Source organism: Chrysemys picta, chromosome 6, assembly GCF_011386835.1.
Source record: "Chrysemys picta bellii isolate R12L10 chromosome 6, ASM1138683v2, whole genome shotgun sequence".
Classification (NCBI taxonomy): Eukaryota; Metazoa; Chordata; order Testudines; family Emydidae; genus Chrysemys; species Chrysemys picta.
This window is the reverse complement of record NC_088796.1, coordinates 34,777,606-34,801,531: the sequence shown is the minus strand read 5'-3', so window position 1 is coordinate 34,801,531 and position 23,926 is coordinate 34,777,606. Positions and strand designations below refer to the sequence as shown.

The 23,926-nt window shown below is 43.1% G+C and overlaps 1 protein-coding gene across 11 annotated transcripts in view; it reads right to left on the bottom strand.

Annotated features, from left to right (window-relative positions):
- IL31RA (interleukin 31 receptor A) overlaps window positions 1-23,926 on the bottom strand; it is a 79,598-nt gene that overhangs the window by 33,371 nt on the left and 22,301 nt on the right. For all 11 annotated transcript variants that reach the window (XM_065598964.1, XM_065598960.1, XM_065598967.1 and 8 more), the window contains exons 4-8: window positions 23,781-23,901; window positions 20,229-20,392; window positions 12,284-12,398; window positions 6,346-6,521; window positions 1,520-1,665 (exon numbers count right to left, since the gene is read on the bottom strand). In XM_065598964.1, coding sequence (XP_065455036.1) covers window positions 1,520-1,665; window positions 6,346-6,521; window positions 12,284-12,398; window positions 20,229-20,392; window positions 23,781-23,901 — 722 coding nt within the window. The remainder of the gene's footprint in view (window positions 1-1,519; window positions 1,666-6,345; window positions 6,522-12,283; window positions 12,399-20,228; window positions 20,393-23,780; window positions 23,902-23,926) is intronic.

Sequence of the window (23,926 nt, the reverse complement as noted above, 5' to 3'; positions counted from 1 at the left end):
AGTGGGAATGGGGCAGATTTTTTTTTAAATGTATACTGAAAGGGGTAAGATAACCTCTTAAATCAACACTGAAGAAGATAATGAAGTGTGACAATTAATCAATAAGGAAGGGGGGAAAACACTCAAATCTCAGCCAACTGAAAAAAGAAATGCATAAAAATTTTTTGGGGTGGGAGTGGGAAGTTTGGCTACCCCTATGTTGGAGACAAGCTTCAGAGTACGGAGAGTCTGAAATCAGAATTCCCACCTGGAGGCCAAATCAAAGAAATAATGCTTTGTAATGTGTGGAGAGAGGACCAGAAATCGACAATGGCACCCCTGGTGGCTGCCTTGTCTCTTATTAAGTGAGCCTTGATATGGCTTCTTTGTTTCAGCTCAGCCAAATCATAGCAATACAAAATACAATCAGACATCCCTGAAATGGTCTCCAAAACAAAGAAAGTTTTGTGGATTTTCTTCAAATTTTAATTCACTCCAGTTAGAACCCCAAAGACTTAACAATGAGCATATGAAAAAGCGCTTTCCTGGGGAAGGACATGTGATTATAGGAAGAATGTTGGATGATAGGCTCATTAACAGGTGGAACTTCAACACTACCTTGGAGAAGAACGTCAGTTAAGTCCACAGCCCCATCTTATTCTTATAAAATCTAGTTAAGGTAGATCCATCACTAGGGTATGATGCTTACTCATTGTGCAGATTGAAGCCATTGCAGCCAGGAAAATGACCTTCCGTGTAATAGACTTAAACTCACAGGAACTGGGTGGTTCAAAGAGCTTTCTTTCGTCAGCTCTGTCAAGTCCACTTTCATAACCCCATGACAAAAGGGTTTGCTTTTTTTTTTTTAATGGAAGGTTTTAAAAGTATCAAGCCATGCAGAGACCTTCAGCTAGTTTATGATAGGCTCAAATAGCTGCTAAATGTATGTGGAGTTATTTTTATAAATTGGACTCAGACAGGTGGACAGAGTAGACAAGCTATTTTTGTGAAGGGCAAACAGAGGGGCCCACACTGAATCATTTCCACTTAGAATTGTACGTCAGATGAATTGTGAGATGCTAGGAAGACATAAGCCACCTTCTCGAACACACTGCTTACACATTTCTATCCTGCCAGGAGCCAGGCTGTCAGAGAAACATCTCCTACTTTTGTTCTAATCTAACCTAGAGTAAACATAACTATTGTATTTGCCAGAAAATAATAATAAGAAAAACATGTTTGATCGTTGGTCTGACTGAGGGTACCTCCACTGAAATTTTCCTAGGACAAGTAAGGAGTAGGATGGCTCTGAAACAGACAGAAGGGCAAGAACAATTTACCCTTGACAGTGAAACAGAAGGTCTTATCCATCTCTATTTTCTAATATCATGCATGCTTATATTACATTTGATACATTACTAATACATGAGTTATTATTAGTGATCTTACATCCTTGCCTTTTGTCATCAGCATTTAAAAGGATCAACATTTACGTCAGTGACAAATGATCTAATATTCTGAAAATAATGATGTAACTTACCGAAGTATTTGAATTTGTGTTTCTGTATCGAAGATGACAATTTAAATCTAGTAATGTTGGATCAGGTTTGTCCCAGGTTACGTTAAGCAATTGCTTTACACCAGCAATTGTTTCTACTGAAACTATCTTAGGAGGCTTAGTTTTCACTGAAATTAAGAAAAAAAGCTCATACTTTTAATAGAAAAACATTGTACAACTTGACTTCAAATAAAAGTTTAGAATAGTTTGAGTATGTAAATTCTAGGAATAGTTACTTTATTATTCTAACAGCGCAAGTTGTAACAAATTTGCACATATCAATGCATATTACATATATACCAACTGTAATGATGAAAAACTACATATAGGACAGAGATTACATGCACAGCTAACTATACTGTTTGTAGACTAACTTGCACACAGATGTGCAAGTTTTTTTTCATATGTAAATGCATTGAATTTGTTTCTATTTATAATGTGACCACCACATTTTCCTCTCAAAGGCAGGGGACAGAGAAAATAATAGAGCTGCAGCTGAGTCCGACCTGGAGAAATAAGGGAGAACTCAGTTGGAAGGTGGTTCAGGGGTGACAGGAGTTTGAGGGAAGGGCTGGCAGAACTGTTAAGGAATGGACAAGTATTGAGAGAGGAGAGGAGAGACTAGGCTAGACAACTGCTGCTGATGTAATGGTGGACGTTCTTAGAATCATAAAATCATAGAATGTTACAGCTGGGAAGTACCCACTGAGGAGGTTGTACTTTTTTTCCTCAGTAGGATCACTACACAGGCAGAGTTTTCACATGAATAAAACTGAACTGTAATTCACGAGTCTTTATGTAGATATAAAAATGTGGATTCTATCCTATTCAGAGTCTAACCTAGCTAAGCTATGACAAAGCATAACAGAGGAAGAAGTGGAATCAGGCAGGATGGAGGGAGGAAGAGGTACACAACATGTTATGGTTGCTTGGTTTTGTGATAAGCATAATGGATTTATTTATTTTAAATAATTAACTAGAAGAATGGCACAGTGGAGTGAGCAATGTAGGTATTCTGGGAAAAGATAAATCCATCTGTTTACTTAGAGCCAAATCCTAAAATCCTTTTGGATACTGAATAGCACTTCAAATCATCCAATTTAAATCAAAGTGCTACTTAATATGCCTGATGGTTGAAGAGTCTGACCTTCATTTACTAATCCATAAAAATTCAGTAATTTACACTAGTTCTCCCAGTCATTAGTTTAAATATTGCAGTAAATAAATGTACTGCATTACGTGTACAAGACTGGAAGGGCGTTTAATCACACATTGGTAATGCACTAATGAGAGTAAAGTTTTTCAACACTGTTCTGTGCGACATGCTGAGAGAATTGATATGGAAAGGCAAGGAAGCACAACAATAATCAAAAACCTCTTTCAATTAGAGACATACAAGTCTTAAAACTTGATGAGCTCTCACTGGACAAATCTGAACATCAGAGAACCACAGTGTTATTTGACACAACTGATGGTTTCTGTTCAGGAGACACTTAAGTTACAGAAGTGTTGAGGTGATTGGGTAGGCAATATAGTAAGAGTCAGACTGACACAGCTTGCATGTATCTGGTTACAAAAAGAGCTTTTGCCAATATGCTAATCTCTTCAAATATATAAATTACATTTTATATGAAAATATTACTTATAGTATATATTACACTTTAGAAAGGAACAGCAAGGTAATGTACTTTAATTAATAAAATTTTGTAAATATTCAAACAGTAATGCAGATTCAATTCTGGCTTTTGGGTGGAGGGTGCATGGGAAGGGTTTGTTTCTTCTTTAAATAGCATGTTCTTGCTATCAATTGAAGAACACAGCTGCTTTGATTCTGCTTCCCCAATGAATTATCCATAGAGCCCTGCACAGATACAAAATTTGTATCTACAGCCAATTCGCAAAAATGATCCACGGATATAAAGCAGATTTCCAGGGTTCTAATCATCCATATTAATATATTCCACTGCTAATTTTTTAATGGTAAAGGTGCAAAACCAATGTAAGAGAAAAAGGTGGGGCTTTTGAGGTATTTCTTTTATATAGGCCAAAAAAATTTCAAAAATAAAAGACCTAAACTTTGGTACGTAAATCCACATTGAGGCACTCCAATAAGTAGCATGATTTTGAAGAGTGCTGAGCACCCAGTATCTACCACTAACTTCAATCTCCTGGCTAAGGGTCTCTTTCTCTGCTACTTCTCCTCTGTGCCTACGCCCTCAAACCAGTAGTCCAGCTGTGGACTGCTGACCAAGGCTGAAATTTGACATGTATATCCCCTTGTGCTGTTCCCCTTTCTCCCTTACCTAGGGAGGTGGTGGAGTCTCCTTCCTTGGAGGTTTTTAAGGCCCGGCTTGACAAAGCCCTGGCTGGGATGATTTAGTTGGGAATTAGTCCTGCTTTGAGCAGGGGGGTTGGACTAGATGACCTCTTGAGGTCCCTTCCAACCCTGATATTCTATGATTCTCCTCCAGGAACACCCGCAGTTGGTCGTGCTGATCCCCTCATGAGGAGCACAATTACTGAAATGAGGACATTTCTGGAAGGCAGAGGTAGCAATACATGCAGGGGAACATGCCTTGGAGTATAACTTAGGGAAAGTATGGTCAGGATCTTGGGGGTTAATAATGTGGAGAAGGGGTACAGAGGGGCAAATATTGCAGTCTTAGCCAATAAATCAGCTGTCGTTCTGCAGAGTGGGGCACATTTGGCGGGGGGCAGCTATATAAGGGTAGAGAAGAAGGCAATATCTGTTTATAAAGTTAAGGAGGTTTACTGGCTGAAGGAGCTGTCAAAGGACACAGCGGAATCAGTATAAGGCAGCTCCAGAGTGGATGTTATGGCAAACAATACACCAGTTCAGGTGCATAGTGTGGACTCACTCAAATCAGTGCAATGCAACCAACTGAAGAACATTTATTCAAGTGCTAAAACAGAAAAGTCCCAAGAGGCAGAGCCCTCTACCATTCTCCTTGTAAACTGGTTTCTTAGAATGCTAGAGTACTGAGTGACACCTAAGTATAGCCTTTGCAGCCGGGGTTTGAATATGGTTCTCCCACATTGTAAGAGAATACCCTAACCACTGGGCTAGAGAGTAGTATGGAGCCGGTCTCTGTCAATCTCTCCTGTTTAAACTGTTCCACTATGTGTAAATACTTAAATAGTAATGGGGAAAGAGAGAGACTTTATAGCTTGGTGGTTAGGCATTCACCTGGGAGCTGGAATACCCAAGTTCACATCCTTGTTCCAATAATTAATTATTTAAAACAAAGTGGAACAGCTTCAACAAGAGATTGAAATCACCAAAATATCCCACATCCCACTGGCTAGGGCACTCACCTGCAACATAGAAAAGATGCAAGTTCAAATCCCCTGCTCAGACAGAGGGGGAAACTGACCTTGGGTCTCCCACATCCCTAAGAGCCCTAAACACCGGGCTAAAAGGGAGGCACCATCACCATCCCATTTGGCAAATGCCACCTCCTCACTCTCTCTCTTCCCCTTCCCACCTGTCCTTCCCCCCCCCCCCCCCAAAAAAAAAAAAAGTTGGCCAAAACTATTCAGCAAATTCACAAATAGCTTCAATCAGTCACAAACTGCATTTTTGGCAGATAAACTAGTCATCCAAAAAAATATTGCCCAGCTCTAATCTAAAGGCCTGAGACCCTCTCGATTCTTTGCAGGTTCAGTAAAATGGAATTAGCAGGAAAGACACATGGCAATTGTTTTGAATAAAATTCATTATACCTGTGTGCAAATGTGAACCTATTAAGTTAAGGTTGAGAAAAATAAGCATCTGTATAATTTAAATGATTTTTTTTTCAGTTTAGATATAGTAACAATGACAAAAAGTTGTTAAGAAATACTAAATTCTTGGGAAGAACATTCACTAATTCATTACATTAAACCTGACCATGCTGACGGACTATTGAAATGTGTAACAAAATTGTCATTTAGGAATAATCTACCTTTCCACTTGATATTTTTGATACATAGTTTCATGTGTTGCAGAACAATATTGTATGACATTCACAAGTGATTTAGTGAGAGAAATTTAAATTAAAAAGCTTTTCAGCAGCTCTTCTTACACTTTCAAGTTATGTTTGTTCAACTGAACTCTTCAGCACATATAAAATCCTTACCACTCACGGTATTTGTGTTAACCAGGTCTGCCTTAAACTTAATTGGGAAAGAGACAGATTTAATACTTAAATTGTAAGCTCCTTCTGGCAGGGACTGTGTTTTTTGCTATCTATTTGCACAGCACCTAGAACCAAGAGGCGCTGGGTCTCTGGAGCCCATAAGTGCTGCTTTATTACAAATGAAGAACATACAGAATGTAATCAGGCCTAGAGAAAATTTCTACAGAAAAATAAATTGATATAGAAAGATTTCTGTTTTGGCTGACATACAAGAAACTCAATAGGTTATCATCCCAATTACAATCTGAGGAAGCAAGGTGGAATGCCCTAGATCCAACGTATGCCAAAGAGACTCCCTTTCAGTCTATTTCACATTTGAAAACTTTCCACCCTTTTTCAGGATTCAGTTAATCTTTTCCCAGAGCAAACTGAGGACCATTATGTGCTTGCTCAGAATGAAAAGCTATAAAAATGTGGATTGCCCCATTTATTTCCTATTCTAAAATGTATGCTGTATCCTCAATTTGATATTCTATTTTTATTTTTTGTTTTAACGCTTTTCACTTGATTTTTATAAGAAAGTTATTTTGTGTAACTAAATGTCAGCATGGTTTTATTTGATCTCGTTATGTAGTATTTTATCTTTAAGTATTTGACAAAAGAAGTTACCTATTTTATTCATATTTATAGGAACGCAATCAGATATGCCTACACCCAAGACATTTTCAGCTTTCACCTGACAACAATAGTCTTCAGCAAATGGAATATCTGGGGGGAAAAACGAACATGATCCATTGTTGCTTTGGCAGGTATCCTCTTGAATTGCATCCTTCAAATTTTGATCCCTGTCATTACAAAAACCAAAGAAAATTTAATTTGCAACCCTTTCTTAAATCAAGGACAACTAAAAGAGTTAATGGGCTTAGTTTTAATTACAGAGACAAGGTGGGTGAGGTAATATTTTAAATTGGACCAACTTCCGTTTGTGAGAGAGACATGCTTTCGAGACCTGAAGAAACACTTTGTGTAAGCTCAAAAGTTTGTCTCTCTTGCCAACAGAAGTTGGTCCAACAAAAATATTACCTCACCCACCTTGTCTCTCTAATATCCTGGGACCAACACGGTTACAACATTTCATAAAATGTTAGATTCAATTAGCAATTATAGTTTAAAACAAATATTCAATAAATTCCAAACAACAAGCTATGTTCTTCTAGTGAAATTCTCTTAAAGGAAGCTTAACTACCAATAAATGCCATTCCCACAATGGCAATTTGCCCCTGCAAATCCATACTGTAGGGTTTTGTTCAAGTCTTAGAACCATTTAAAGGCTGTTAACTGTTAAGGAGGCATATGTGCAGTCAGCACAGAGCCAAACAGATGTAACTGCAGTGAAAACAGCAACGTTCAAGGAGCAGCAGTGAACAAAACAATCAATTTAATGGGGAATCCATGAGCCTACTTAATACCGGGTTAAAATCCTAAGCAGGAGTATTACAGAAAGATGTACACATGCAGCACCCTTCTTGAAAAGCATTTCATAGCAGGATGCATGAACACAGAAGCACTCTCCACAAGAAAAAGGCAAGAAGCAATGAACTGCCACATGCATTTCAAATATGGAAAAAGACAAGCCTGGCTGTACCAGTGACAAGATATACCATGAGAGAAGGAAAGAGAGAGACTTTTTGAAAGAGTTTGTTCCATTTCAGCACACACTTTCCTCATAGATAGTATGTGATGAGAGACTAACAAAACCTGTTTCATTTCATCTGACTATAAACAAAATTCATCAACTACAATGCCTCTCAATCTACCCACTTCCTCTCTCTCAGTCTCCTTTCCCAGCCAGTACCATTCTTACCCACCACCTCCACCAGTTTCTTCTGACCAGACCAGGCTCCTTGTCCTAATCTACTCCTTTCCCTCCCACCAGGTCAGCTCTTGTCCCCTCTGCGTTTAAGTGAAGTGGCTTCCTCCTCCATGCTGCCTGGGTATCAGCAAGGGAGTCACTGAGAGCACAGAAGAGAGAGGCTCACTGCCCTTCATTATGGTGTCCAGTCCCACCTTGGCCCAGAGTGGACAGGAGTAGCAACTACATGTCCAGCTTTGCACTCCTGGGCTGAAGAAGGTTGCATCACTGTGTGAGGGTAACACAGGCATAGCCCAGTCAGGCCAATGGGAGCTGTGGGGGAGGTGCCTGTAGGCGGCGCGGGGGGCGCAGAGCCCCCTGGCCACCCCTCCACCTAAGATCCGGAAGAACATGTCATCGCTTCCTGGGAGCTGCCGGAGGTAAGCGCCGCCTGGAGCCCACACCCCTTACCCCAACCCTAACCCTGAACTCTCTCTCACACCCAAACTCCCTCCCAGAGCCTGCACCCTGCACCCCCTCCCACATCCCAACCCCTTGCCCCAGCCCTGAGCCCCCTTCTGCCCCCAAATTCCCTCCCTGGGCCCACACCCCCTCCCATACCCCTGCCCCAGCCTCCTCCTGCATCCTGAACCCCTCATTCCTGGCCCCACCCCAGAGCCTGTACCCCCAGCCCAGAACCTATACCTCCTGCCACACCCCAACCCCCTGCCTCAGGCCAGAGCCCCCTCCCACACTCCAAACTCCTCGGCCCCACTCACAGCCAGGAGCCTGAACCCCCAGCCAGAGCCCTCACCCCTCCCACACCCCAACCCCTTACCCCAGCCCAGAGCCTCCTCCCATACCCGAAACTCCTCATCCCTAGCCCCACTCCAGAGCCCGCACCCCCAGCCAGAGCCCTCACCCCCTCCTGCATCCCAACCCCTTCCACAGCCCAAGGGTAAGAGAGAGCAAGTGATGGAGGGGAGTGAGTGCGGGCAAGGCCTCGGAGAAGAGGTGGGGGCAGGGCAAGCATGTTCAGTTTTCTGCTATTAGAAAGTTGGCAATCCTAAGCCCAGTAACAAGTGAAACATGCTCAGTTACCCTGTGGGGATGGTGCATATGCAGTCTGGTCAGCACCAGGGGCTGTGAGGGGATGGAACATACTTGGTGAGGATGGAATATTCAAAGATTTTAGCTGCTAACCTCTAACATGCCTATTGAGACTGTGTAAACTGAGATTTTTCAAATTTTTATAATTTGGCCATATTTGGCAGATTTTCACAGGAACAGCAAAAAGTTACATCTCTGACACAATGGTCATCCCTTCTGCCAAATTTTGAGTCTCTGCCCAAAGCATGGGGACACTAGAGAATCCCAAAGAAAAGGTCACTAGAATTTTTTTAACATTGCAAAACAAATTTATTTTTTCCTAACCTAGTTTTCAGAAACAGGCTGAAATGTTTTTGCTGAAATTTTTCATAAAAAAATAATAGTAATCAGCCCAAGGCAGACGACTAACAGAAAATTTCAGCCCAAATGGTTAAAGTTTGCCAAAGTTAGGAGCAACTGAAACTAGGGTATTATGTGAAGTGTTGGGCAACCTTTATAAAAGGTGTTGCTACCAACCCTGCTTATTATATGTTTTCATTACATTAAAATTTTCAGAGAAAAAGAATCCCAAATCTATCAATACAAAAGCTGAATTCAATGTCAAGGCTGCAAATACAAGAGAAAGGGTGAAATGTCAGGACTGCTTAGAGAAAGCAGGTTATCAGGTAAGATTGGTGTCCCTCTATAGCAGGGATCAGCAACCTTTGGCACATGGCCTGCCAGGGTAAGCACCCTGGCGGGCCGGGCCAGTTTGTTTACCTGCCGCGTCTGGAGGTTCGGCCGATCGCGGCTCCCACTGGCTGCGGTTTGCTGCGGGAAGTGGCGGCCAGCACATCCCTTGGCCCACGCCAAACCTGCGGACGCGACAGGTAAACAAACCGGCCCGGCCCACCAGGGGGCTTACCCTGGCGAGCCGCATGCCAAAGGTTGCCAATCCCTACTCTATACAAACCCTAAACTCTGGATCAGTATTGAGTAATTAACAGCGGGTATACAGTGGCAGTTGCTTACCCACCGGGGAGATAAGGTGTCAGGAAAAATGTCTCTCAGTATGGCTTCAGAGGATTGCTCCAAAGTACACTGTATTAGCTAATCTTTTAAAACTAATTTTTACAAAACACACAGGTCATAATGATCTCTACTAAGTCATCATTTTTTTAAACTTTCAATAAACTTTTAATATCAGAGGAGCTGAGACTCAAGGTCTTCCAACCACCAAGATTTTCAGTCTTACTTGTTTACTGTTCTTTCCCCTCTTCCCATTCTGCTTAGCAGAAACTGTCAGTTAGTTTTGACCTTGCAACTAAAAGCCTGCTTTCTAATTAACCCTTAAGTATGTGGTGTTCTATTTTATTAATTCATGATGGCTGGATGCACATAATATAGTTGCAATTGACTTAATTATATTTTGGGGTACACACACCCCTCAAATCCAGGGTAAAAGCAGCATGAGACGTTTGCTTTTTTCCTGTCCATCTGCTGGTAGGAGGAATTATACCCACTACACCTGGGTTGGCAGAAAGGTACGCTGAAGATGTGCCTAGTATTGACCAATAATTTTTTCCTTCTTTTTACTTACAGTAAGATCCCCCTGTTATCTGCTTAAGTATTGCAGCTCATACTGAAATTAGGCTTGTCAGCAATTTCCTGCAATTTTTTTTCTGGTTTTAAGGACTATTTACTGACCTGAAATCCTATGTAATATAATTAGTGACAGAGATGGCAACGTCCTGCCCCATCCTTGGGAGACCGTACTGAATTAAGTTTAAGTATCTTTGGAGTACACTGTATTAAATGAATTGTGTATGTATTACTGGGGGCCAGGATTGCGTGTGACCTCTCTAGGGCGGAGATGTGATAGATGTGAGGCCTGGGAGTTTAAAAGCCAGGCAAAAATGGGCTTTTGGGAAACAAGTGTTCAGTGGATTTCCTGGGGAATACTTAGAGAGAGGTTAATGCAAATTCCTAATCTCTGGTTATTCAAAAACCCAGCCTTTTGGAACTAACCCTGAGGAGATGGTGATGGGCTGCTGATTACTTCTTCACAGAGACTGGAAATTAAAGGCTGTAGCTGTATAAAGAATTGGCTGAACCTGCCCAGGGACAGACAGCTATGAACTTATAACCACAGGGAGAACCCAGCTGTGGATTTTGAAGGACTGACATCTACCAGAGCTTGAACTTGGAGTTAGGGGTGACCTTTGGTACGCTTTTTAGTATGCATACAGGTTATTTATTGTTTTTCATGTTTTCTCTGTAACACTTTCACCTTAAGAATAAATGTGCTTGCTTTTGTAGATTATTTTAATTTATAACTGCAAGCAATACACTGGAGAGAACACTATGGAGAGATAGCAAAGTGCAGATACTAACCTTTTAGGCAGTCTGGCTTGCTGGGGATATCACAGCTAAGGAAGGGAACTGTGCAGCTTTAAAGATTGCCCAATAAGGAGGGACTGAGATGAAGGTCTCCGCTCTAGAGAGGTGATGGCTGGAAGCCAGAAACCTAAAGCAGGTGTCCTTGGTGGACCACGGAGGGGGAATAATGGTGCAATTGCTCTGAAACTATGACATAACCTTTCTTCTTGTTAAAAATTATCTCTAGTGGTTTCTCAGTTTTCTCTGCTAATTCTTTACACTTATACCATCCACTTCTGCTATTTCATTAAATTTATCTAGGAACTGTTTCACTACTCTGTCATCAATCCTTTCAACAGAATTCTCCAGACACTCACTGTCAACTCTGTACTTCTCATTCCAAAAAAAAAAAAAAAAAAATAATAGCTGCTGTCAGTGTCTGTTACTTCCACGTCTTCTATAAAGTGGTTTCTTTACTTATTTAGTAGTGATCCTACCCATTCTTCTGTTTTTCTCTTAATCTCAAACTTTTTGATTACTAGAGACCTCAATATTAACAGCATAAACTGACCTTTGCTACACCAATGCAATTACCATTGAAGCCAAAAGAAGTTATAAGTGCATATCTGAAGGCAGAATTAAGTCTATTGTATTTAATTTCCAACCATTTGTATTTATCTAACATAAAACATAGTTGCAAATTTACCAAAGCAAGTATAAAACTGACTACTAGGAGTTTTATATTTGTACTGCATTTATCCTTGATGCCAGCAGTTTTGTTCTTTCATCATTCTACCCAAATCTGTATTTACATTGGATATGATGGTATTCATTTCTCAGCAACCTCAACTCCAGTTTAAACAGATAGGGTTAGGGCTTGGAAATCTATTGCATAATGAATACCAGCAAACTGGTAAGAATAAAGAAATGCATAAAGACATATGAAAGACTGCAGAGGAACAATAGGCAGCACTGTTTCATTAGCTGTGCAAAGTGCTAAGAACTAGATAGTTCTGAATTCCAAATTTAGCTTTGCCATTGATTCAATGTGTGCTCTTGTCAAGCCATTTTATCCTTCTGCATGTTTGCCCATTTTATAATGAGGATAATACTTGCCAGTCTACCTCACAGGGGTGTTAAGGGTTAATTAGTTAACGTTTTACAGCAATCTGAAAATGTAAAGTATGTATTAATGCCAAGTACTGTTACTGCAAAGTAAATATGTACAGTTAGTTTATACTTCAATCATTCCAAAACTTTCTTATGAGAAAGGTATTCGATACTTACAGAATATTAACCTGAGTGTATTTTGTTTTTTTAAGATAGGTAACTTTTCTTGCAGTCCATCTGCGAACACTAGAGCCATTATAAATATAAATGCAGGTAATATTTTTTATATTGTCTGCAGAGAATGTAAAATGAGATAAAAAAAAGAATTGATCTTCAGGAAAATAGCATGTTGTTACAGTACATTTAATTTTTTCTTTTAGTACTTCTAATCTTCTGAAGATAACTTCCATAATGGCTTTTCTTGTCTTACGCTAATGGATTTCCTTCTTCAGTTGAACCAGCAGAACATTTACCTAGGAAAATTCTTCGTTATGTAGTGAATGAAAACTATCAAGATAAAAAACAATCTCTGCCCAAACCTGGTATAAAAATACTAAGCAATGATGCAATGTAAACTGCATCTACTCTGCATCTAACTTCAGTCTAAACCGTTAAACAAACAGGGTCAATTTCGGATTTGAATATTGTGGCTTAGCCAGTTCTCCAATAGTGGGGAAAAGAAAAAAATGGTTACTGACCTTCTCATAACTGTTGTTCTTCAAGATGCGTTGCTCATATCCATTCCAATTAGGTGCATGCGCACCGCGTACACAGTCAGAAATTTTTTCCCCTAGCAGCACCCATTGGGTCGGCTGTGGAGCCCCCTGTAGTGGCACCTTCATGGCACTCAATATATGACCTTGCTGACCCGGTGCCTCCTCAGTTCCTTCTTGACGGTTACTCCGACAGAGGGGAAGGTGGGCGGGTTTGGAATAGATATGAGCAACACCTCTCAAAGAACAACAGTTACAAGAAGGTGAGTAACCGTTTTTTCTTCTTCGAGTGATTGCTCCACTTAGGTGACTCCCAAGCTTTACCTAGGTGGTGAGGTCGGAGTTATGGAATTGCTGATTGGAGCTCCACTCTGCCGAAAGCTGCATCATCTCTGGCGTGCCGGACAATGGCGTAATGAGAGGTGAACTTATGTACCGAGGACCAAGTTGCTGCCCTGCAGATTTCTTGTACTGGGACGTAGGCCAGGAGCACCGCTGATGAGGCCTGAGCCCTCGTGGAGTGTGCCGTAAGAGCCGGGGCTGGTATTCTGGTCAGCTCTTAACACATGCGGATGCATGATGTGATCCAGGAAGATATTCTTTGAGATGAGACCGGGAGTCTTTTCATCTGGTCTGCCACCACTATGAACAACTGGTTTGACTTCCTGAATGGCTTAGTGCGCTCGATGTAAAAAGCTAGTGCTCGCTGAACATACAGGGAGTGCAGCCTCTGCTCATGGTTACTGGCATGAGGCTTAGAATAAAAAACAGGCAGGAAAATGTCCTGACTAGTGTGGAAGTGTGACACAACCTTAGGAAGAAAGGCTGGGTGAGGTCTGAGTTGCACCTTATCCCTGTGGAAAACCATACAAGGTAGGCCTGAGATAAGTGCCTTTAACTCAGACACCCTCCTTGCTGATGTAATGGTGAACATAAAGGATATATTCCATGACAGGGAGAACATATAGAGAAGGGAGCGAGTCACCGGTGGTTCAAATGGGGGCCCCCATTAGCCTGGAGAGGACCAGGTTAAGGTCCCACATGGGGACAGGCTGTCTGATCTGGGGATGTAGGCATTCCAGACTCTTGAGGAATTGACCAGCCATAGGGTTGGTGAAGATGGAGCATCCAGATGCTCCCGGGTGGAAGGCCGAGGTAGTAGCGAGGTGTACCTTTATGGAGGACTCTACTAGGCCTTGCTGTTTCAGGTGCAGAAGGTACTCTAAGATCAGAGGTACAGGTGCCTGACAAGGGGGTGTACGACGCTGGTCGCACCAACAGGTAAATCTTTTCCACTTTGCCAGATAACTGGCTCTAGTGGAGGGCTTCCTGCTGCTAAGTAGGCCCTCCCTTACTTGTTTCTGAGCACAGAAGCTCCATGGGGTTCAGCCATGAAGCTTCCAAGCCATGAGGTGGAGGGACTGCAGGGTGATGAAGGCGACCGTGGTCCTGAGTGATCAGGGCAGGGAGGAGAGGCAACGTGACCGGAGAGTCCGCTGACAGTTCCAGGCGCGTGGTGTACCAATGTTGTCAAGGCCACGCTGGTGCTACCAGAATTATCTCTGCCCCGTCCCAGCAGTCCTTGAGTAGGACCTTGTGCACAAGAGAGAACGGGGAAAGGCATAGAGCAGGTGGCCTCCCCAGGATAGCAGGAATGCGTCTGTGATTGAGCCTGGGCTGCGTCTCTGGAAGGAGCGGAACATTGGGCACTTTCTGTTGCTCCGGGTGGCCAACAGATCGACCTGGGAAACCCCCACCTTCGGAAAATGAGGTGTATGACATCCGGCCGGATGGACCTCTCGTGATTGCGGAAGGACCTGCTGAGGTGGTCTGCCAGTATGTTCTGAACTCCTGGTAGATAGGATGCTTCCAGGTGAATGGAGTGGGCTATGCAGAACTCCCACAACCGGAGGGCTTCCCGACATAGGGGAGAGGACCAGGCTCCATCCTGCTTGTTGATGTGAAACATGGCAGTGGTGTTGTCTGTCAGAACTGCTATGCACTGACCTTGTAGTCGGGCCTGAAAGGGCTGTGTGACTAGCATGCTAGACCTCAGCTCCTTGATGTTGATATGAAGGGAGAGCTCATCCTGCGACCAAAGGCCCTGCGTCTGGAGATATCCCAAATGCACACCCCGTCCCAGAGCTAACTTGTCTGTTACTAGGGACAAGGAAGGTTGAGGGCTTTTGAAGGGGACTCCCTTGCATACTGCCCGAGCGTCGAGCCACCATTGAAGGGACTCGAGCACCTGCCCCAGGACCACTAAATTCAGGCTGTCGCATCCTGGGCGATAGGCTGAAGCGAGCCACGCCTGTAAAGGCCTAAGCCTCAGTCTGGCATGCTGGGTCATGTAAGTGCAGGCTGCCATGTGGCCGAGGAGACTCGGGCATCCCTTTGCTGCAGTGGCCGGGTATTGCCTGAGGCCTTGAATGATGTCCGTCATGGCTTGAAATTGGGACTCTGGCAAAATGCTCTTGCCTGAACCAAGTCTAACACCACCCCAATGAATTCTATTCTTTGGGTTGGTGCCAAGGTTGAGGAGCAGACACAGTCTCTCGAATGTGAATCTGACCAATCAGACTTGAGACTCCACCTGCCCCCGGTGTGGCCTCTGAGCATCCAGTCATCAAGGTATAGGTATACCTGCACCTGGCTCCAATGGAGGAAAGCAGCCACTACCCACATACACTTGGTGAACACTTGGGGGGCTGCTGAGAGGCTGAATGGAAGGACCATGAATTGATAATGTTTGTGGTCAACTACGAAGTGTAGGAATCACCTGCGTACAGGCCGAATAGCTATATGGAAATATGTGTCTTATGTCGAGGGCAGCATACCAGTCTCCCAGATCCAGAGAGGGAATAATGGTGCCCCAGGAGACTATGTGAAACTTCAACTTTACCATGGACTTATTGAGTGGATTAGGAAGTATCAGGAGTAGAATCCCTTGTCCCTGAGCTCCTGAGGAACCACCTCCACCGCTACCCTGGCGAGAAGCGCCCGCACCTCCTGGATAAGGAGTTGCTCATGAGAAGGGTCCCCGAAGAGGGATAGTGAAGGGGGTGGGAGGGAGAGTAAGAGCAGAATTGGAGAGACTATCTCACTTCTACCATATGGAGAACCCAGCAGTCCGAAGTTATTCGGGACCAAGCACGGTAGAAGTGGGACAGATGATTCAAGAAAGACAGGGAAGGATCCGGAATTGAGGCTGGTGCACCATCCTCGGGCGCACCTTCAAAAGGCCTGCTTTGAACCCAACAATGGGTTAGTCGGGACCTGGCTCTGCCCAGGCGGGGGTGTTGAAGGCTTTTGTCTGCCATTCCTGTCCCTTCTCCTATAAAATTCCTGCCTCAGCCGAGGAGGGTAGAAGCACTGCTGCTGCTGCAGCTTGAAATGTTTACGTTGGGTTGCCGGGGTGTGCATACGCAAGGATTTCATGGTAGCCCTGGAATCCTTTAGGCTAAGCAGCCTAGAGTCAGTCTGCTCCACAAACAGATCTGTCCCCATCAAAAGGCAGGTCCCACATGGTCTGTTGAACCTCGGGCAGGAGTCCCGAGGCCTGCAGCCATGAGCTATGCCTCATGGCGATACCCGAGGACAAGGTATGCACTGATTCCACAGCATCCAACGAGGCCTATAAAGAGGTCCATGCCACCGCCTTGCCCTCCCCTCCACTATCGCTCCAAACTCCTCCCTAGATTCTGTTGGCACCAGCTCCTTAAATTTGAGCATTGAGTTCCAGGAGTTGAAGCGGTATCTACTCAGAATTGCCTGCTGGTTGGCAATCCTGAGTTGCAACCCCCCCCCACAGAATATACTTTGCGCCCAAATAAACCTAGGCACTTGGCATCCTTGGACTTAGGCGCTGGGGCTTATTGTCCCTGCCTCTCCTTTTCATTTACTGCAGCCATTACAAATGAGCAAGGCTGCGGGTGTGTGAAAAGGTATTCATACCCCTCAGATGGGATGAAATACTTCCTCTCCACACCCTCTTCCATGGCCCAACCGGTGCCGGCCCCACTCTGACTATCTAGACCCCATCTCCAAGTCTGAAGATGGGGACCGGGACTGCGATGGCCAAGGCGGTGCCGAGCGGAGCTGGACTGGGGAGTGGCACCATGAGGCTGGGGAGTGGCGCCAAGATTGGGATCTGTGCAGGGACACTGACCGGTGCCAGGAGCAGGACCTGCTGCACGACGGGGATCAGCGTGAGGATCAGCGTTGCGATTGGGAGCACCGGCGCAACCTGGAGCAGTGCCGCCAGTGCGACCGGTGCCGTGACACCAAGTGGCAGTGTTGAGGGATGGAACATCATCGGTTTGCCTTGAGACGGTGCCACACGTTGCAATATCTGAGGCTTGGCTCGAAGGACCGGGGTGCAGTCATGTCAATGAGGTCCCTCACGGCCTCAAAAGTGTCCAGGGTGGATGGCAATTCCACCTCTTAATTACCTGGATTGGGGAGTCCAATGGCACTGGACTTGATGGTCCCCCTTGCGGGGCCGAAGTCTTTGGCCCTGGGTACTCCTCTCTGGGACGTGCTCCATTGGTCAGCTCCAAAGGGGTGGGTCTCTGAGTCAGAGATGCACGCCTCCCCTGCTGCTGGTGCTGCTTCTGCGTGGGGAAATGGGACCGGTGCCGGGTCGATGCCTCCAGTTTCGGCGCCCGGGAGCAGCGGTGCTATGGGTCTCTCACAGTGTCCTTCCATTGTGCTGCTTCTACCAATGCCGTCGGGGCGCTGCGCACCGATGAGCTCGGTTCCGGGTCTTGCCACACCAATGAAGGTTGCAGTCTGAGTGCTGCCTCCATAAGGAGCTGCTTGAGGCAAAAGTCTCACTCCTTTTTTGTTCTGGGGCGAAACCCTTTACAAATCCTGCACTTGTCCAGTTGGTGTGCTTCCCCCAGACACTTTAAGCAAGAGTCATGGAGGTCGCCTGTTGGCATGGGCTTGTTGCAAGACTTGCAGGGTTTGAGCCCTTGGGACTTAGGCATGTAAGTCCCCCAAGGAGAACAGAGTTGGGGTGGAGGATCAACCCCCCAGCCCAATAGCTAACTAACTACTAACTAGAGCTACAAGAACTAAACAACTACAAAATACAAACAGTCCAAATAGAAGCTCGGGAAATGTGGAGAGCTTGCAAAGCAAGACGCCACAGTTCCAATGACCGTCACTGGCAGTAAGAAGGAACTGAGGAGGTGCCAGGTCGGCAGGGTCATATATTGAGTGCCATGAAGACACCACTCCAGGAAGCTCCACAGCCGACCTGAAGGGTGCTGCTAGGGGAAAAACTTTCCGACGACTGTGCACGCGGCATGCACACACCTAATTGGAATTGATATGAGCAATCACTCGAAGAACCACCTGTTATTGTGTAATTCACAAAGACAGAAGGAATATAAAACATCAGTTTGAAATGGAAAGGTAATGTTTGTTCTGGGAAGTCTACTCCACAGCTGTCTTGTTCTTTTTTGTGAGTGTCAATGACAGAGTAATAAACATAAGCATGATAAAAGTAGTTCTGTAGTACACCTCTACCTCGATATAACGCTGTCCTCGGGAGCCAAAAAATCTACCGCGTTACATCGAACTTGCTTTGATCCACTGGAGTGCGCAGCCCCGCCCCCCTGGCGTGCTGCTTTACCACGTTATATCCGAATTCGTGTTATATTGGGGTAGAGGTGTATATGAAAAAGTGTCTTTCATACTAACTTTGACAGTGCAATATTATAACTTATTAACTGTGTAAAAGCAAAGTATAACTATTCTTTTCTCCAAAAATAGCCAGTAAATTTTTTTGAAGTTGCAATTTCATATATATGCTATGTGGAGTAGCAGAAAAGGAGAAGGGTAATGGGGTGCAGAATTATGCTCCAAGACTAAAGAAATTTAGTTTCTATGTCTGCCAAGTGACACATACAGTTACATATTTTCACTCATGAATTATAAATTCAGAAGGGACCATTGTGATCATCAAGTTTAACTGCCTGCCTAACACAGGCCATAGGACATCCCTGAATTAATTCCTATTTGAACTAGAGCATATCTTTTAGAAAAACATCCAATCTTGATCTAAAAATTGCAAGTGATGGAGAATCCACCACACTCTTTGGTAAATTGTTCTAATAGTTAATTACACACTCATTGTTACAATTTACACTTTATTTCTAGTCTGAAATGATCTAGCTTCAACTTCCAGCCATTGGATCTTGATATACTTTTGTATTCTAGATCAGAGGTTCTCAAACTGTGTTCCGCGGGCTGAGCTCCATTCAGGTGGTTCGCGGATAGGTCTCTCTAAGGTGCGCGCCTGGGTGGCTGCACATGAGAAAATGAAGGGCCACCCACCTAATTAGTGGAGCCGCGCAGGCGTGGCTCCACTAATTAGGTGCCTGGACCCTGGAGAAGATGCACATGTAAGGTGAGGGGGTGGCCTTGGGGGAGGGGGGAAATATGGGGTAAAAAAGTAGTTCCAGTCTTAAATAGCAAATTTTGTCTTGCGGTGATCTTTAAAAAGATGGTGGGCAGATTTTCAGAAGTAGTGGGCACCAACAGCTCCCACTGATAGTCAGGATGTGCGTACACTTATAATATACATTATTCTGCACATTAAATTGCCCAGTCAAAACACAATGGGTATGGATTACTTTTAACACAACGATTAATATATGGACACAGTGTTTGCAAGAAGTGCCTTACTGAGCATTTCTCACTAGAGCTCAGCGGAGGATGGAATTTCCATTTCACAAAAGATTTTGAGATTTTAAACTTTGGTTTCATTCTGAATTGGAACAAAACCTGAAAATTTCAAAATTCTTTGCAAAAGAAAATTCTGGAAACAAAAATAATTTCAGATTGACAAACATTTAATTTTGACAAAAATTAATTGTTTTGTTTTGATTTTTATATAACATACAATACAAAATTTTAAAAAATTCAAAACAGTCATTTCAAAATGAAAAACCAAAATGTTTTCTTCCAAAAATGTTGAAATGTGATGTTTCAATATTGTCAGAACTTTTCCTCATTTTTCTCCCTAACCAAATTTTGGCAAAAACAGACATGATTTTGCAAAGCATTTCATTTTCAACCAAACTACATATTCCAACAGAAAGCGGTTCAGTCAAAGTTTTTCCAACCAGTTCTATTCTTATCTTATCCTGTGTGGGTTCCTTTTAACTGTAACCTTAACTGTGAATTTCCTGCATTAGTAATACTTGGTTTGGGGTTAATATCAACATCCCAGTATTTTTTTTTTTTTTTTTGCCCTTAAGGAGCCTATCAAATATGTACTTTCAACACAAGCTCCATCTTCATGTAGTTTTTGTCTAGGGATATCCAGGAAATGAAGATATTAATAACTTAATGAATCTATTCTATGGTCATCAAATATGATATGTACATCAAATTACCTGATTTTATATCTTGCATAGAATGAAAATCCAATTTGTCTTCAACTAAAGCATCTTCCTCTGTCACATTAACATGGTCTCGATCAGTGACTGGATAAAATAAACAGCATATACTCTGATTTGTTTGGCAAATATCATCACAATTTGTCGCCATAAAAATGGGTCTATTACCAAAAACAAAGAGCAGAAAGAGGAAAACACTTAAAATCATTCTAAAATACAGAAAAAAAAATATTTAGAGGCTATCTTCAACAGCTCTTCATTAAAATTCATTTTGAACCAAGTGTATATTTTCTCTCTAGATAATTTAATCTTGACAGCCATAATAGGAAACATTTTATAAAGGTACTTTCCTAATTCTTCTGCAGAATTTATTGCAGAAGTTAATGGATTACTTTACCAAAGAAGTTTTTCCATCCATTCTGTTGTGTGTCTTCTGTATATCTATATTTTCTAAAAGTCACCGCGTTTTTCATTATTTAAAACATGTTAATCATCTTCATGTTCAATACCCTCAGTCGTAACCAACTTACAATTCATAACAACATACTGTCTCAGGAGGCTTATTAGAAGACCAATTAAAATTACTTAATTACTGGACCAGACTAGACCAGGGTATCAAGACCCATTTTAGACATAGAATCATAGAAGTGTAGGGTTGGAAGGGACCCCAAGACTTCACTTAGTCCAGTCCCCTACACTGAGGCAGGACCAAGTATACCTAGGCCATCTCTGATAGCTGTTTATCTAACCCAGGGGTTCTCAAACTGGGGGTCAGGACCCCTCAGGGTCGTGAAGTTATTATGTTGGGGGTTGCGAGCTGTCAGCCTCCACCCCAAACCCCGCATTGCCTCCAGCATTTATAATGGTGTTAAATATATTTTAAAATGTTTTTAATTTATAAGGGGGGGGGTCACACTCAGAGACTTGCTGTGTGAAAGGGGTCACCAGTACAAAAGTTTGAGTATCACTGGTCAAATCTGTTCTTAAAAACCTCTGATGACAGGGGTTCCACAACCTCCTTTGGAAGCTTATTCCAGTTCATAACTACCCTTATAGTCAGAGTTTTTCCTACTATCTAACCAAAATCTCCCTTGCTACAGATTAAACTGATTATTTCTTATCCTATCTTAAGTGGACATGGAGAACAACTGATCACCATCCTCTTTATAACAGCTCTTATCATATTTGAAGACTGTTCTCAGGTGCCCCCTCAGTCTTCTTGTCTCACAACTAAACAAACCCAGTTTTTTTAACTTTTCCTGATAGGTCAGGGTTTCTAAATCTTTTATCATTTTTGTTGCTCTTCTCTGGATTCTCTCCAACTTGTCCATATCTTTCTTAAAGTGTGGGACCCAACACTGGATACAATACACAGAACCAATTACAGCAAAACAATTATCTCCCGTATCTTAGGGCTGGTCTACACTACCGCAGTAAGTCGACCCAAGTTACACCACTTCAGTTACAGTAACTTTAAGCGAAATGATGTTAAGTGAATCCAACTTCCCCATAAGAATTAATGTAAATGGGGGGGAGGGGTAGGTTCCAGGGAAATTTTTTTCACCAGGCAAAAGACTATTATACACACACACACACAGTATAAGTTTTAAACAAACAATTTAATACTGTATACAGCAATGATGATTGTGAAGCTTGGTTGAGGAGGTAGAGTCAGAGGGTGGGATATTTCCCAGGGAATGCCTTATGGCTAAATGATGAACTAGCACTCGGTTGAGCCCTCAAGGGTTAACACACTGTTGTTAATGTAGCCTCATACTCTACAAGGCACCACGAATGGAGAGTGGAGACACAGCATGGCAGAGAGAGCAGGGACACACATCGTGTGTGTGTATGTGTGTGAGAGAGAGAGCTAGAGACACACACCGCGCCTGTGTGTGTGAGAGTGAGAGAGAGAGAGAGAGACACACACACCGTGTGAGAGAGAGAGAGAAAGAGAGAGAGATGCCCCTTTAAGTACGTTGACTCCACTCTAAGTACACTGCCTTTTTAAGTAGATCAGCAAATTGAGACAACAGTTGCTGCCAGCAAGCTCCCTCCATTCTGAACCCTGTCATGTCTCCCCCACGCTCTGTGGAGATGAGGTACAAGAGTGGGGGCAGGAGCTGGGGGTGTGGGGACACGCTGACATTAGCACCCTTCTTCCCCCCTGCTCCCCCACACAGCAAGCAGGAGGCTCCCAGGAGTAGCTCCAAGGCAGAGGGCAGAAGCAGCACACGGCAGTGGGGGGAGGGACAGCTGAACTGCCGGCAACTGATAGCCTGCTGGGTGGCTGCCGCACAGGGAACTTAGGGGAACGGGGAGCTGATGGGGGGCTGCCAGTCCACCCTGGTTCCAAGCCCCCACATGCTCCAACATGCTGCTCTTCCTGCAAGCAGTGGACAAAACAGGTGGCTGCCAAACAATGTCATAAGGAAGCATTGCACAACTTTAAACAAGCATGTTCTCTAATTGATCAGCAACGTAACATTAACCGGAATGACATTAAGTGAGGAGTTACTGTACATAAATAACATAACTGAAGTCAATATAGCTTAGGTCAACTTACCACAGTGTCTACGCCGCGCTGTGTCGACGGGAGATGCTCTCCCACCAACTTCCCTTACTCTTCTCGGGAAGGTGGAGTACACAAATCGATGGGAGAGCGCTCTCACATCGATTTAGTGTGTCTTCACCAGACCCGCTAAATCGACACTCATTACATTGATCGCAGCAGTGACGATCTACCCATAAGTGTAGACATGGCCTTACATACAATACTCCTGTTAATATACCCAAGAATGATATTAGCCTTCATCACACTGTTGGAGTTATAATGAAGAACTACACTATGTGTTCTAACAAAATACAAATAAATTTATAATACTTATAATAAATAGTGGGGTTTACACTAGTTATGCTCCAAAGTGCTACAATGTACCCTTCTTATGAGTAAGCCCACAAAAGTTCAAGGCTTGAAATTAAAGATTTGTTGGTACTGCTTTGAGCAGGGGATTGGACTATATGACCTCCTGTGGTCTCTTCCAACCCTAATCTTCTATGATTCTATGACTTATTCCAAAGCATTCTTATGTGTAAGACATATTACTACAAAGTAATCAAATTTGGTGTAGCCAGACAGGATGGTAAGGAGCTTGTTTTAAGTGATTTTCAATTGAAAGCCTTGGAGAAAAAAATTAATTATTTATTCCCATAGTAGATGCAATAACAAGGAAAGTTACTTCACACTACTCCACCAAAATGCCTCCACCCTGACTTTGAAGCACAACATTTAGTGTGAAAAGGTCAGTTTGGTCTCCATATACATTCAGTTCTTGATTTCTTTGGTGAGATTGCAAATAAGGATATAAATGCCAAATTATGATATGGATATCTGCCCATTAAATAGTGGATTAAAAGCATTAATTTATTTCACAGAGGAGACTAAAAAGATAACAGAGTAGAATAACTTTTCTCATTACAGGCCTCGAGTTAAACTGGTGACCAAAAGGTGACAGTCTTCATCCACCATAGCCAAAGTCCTATACTTACCGCTTTCTAACAAGAGTATATTTTGTTGTAAGATACGTTTCTTTTCCTGGAATCCAACTGCAAGTAAATTTAACATTGTAATGGTAAATGCAGGAAATATTCCCTGGTGTGCTTGGTGGAACTATAATCAGATTTAAAAAAAAGAG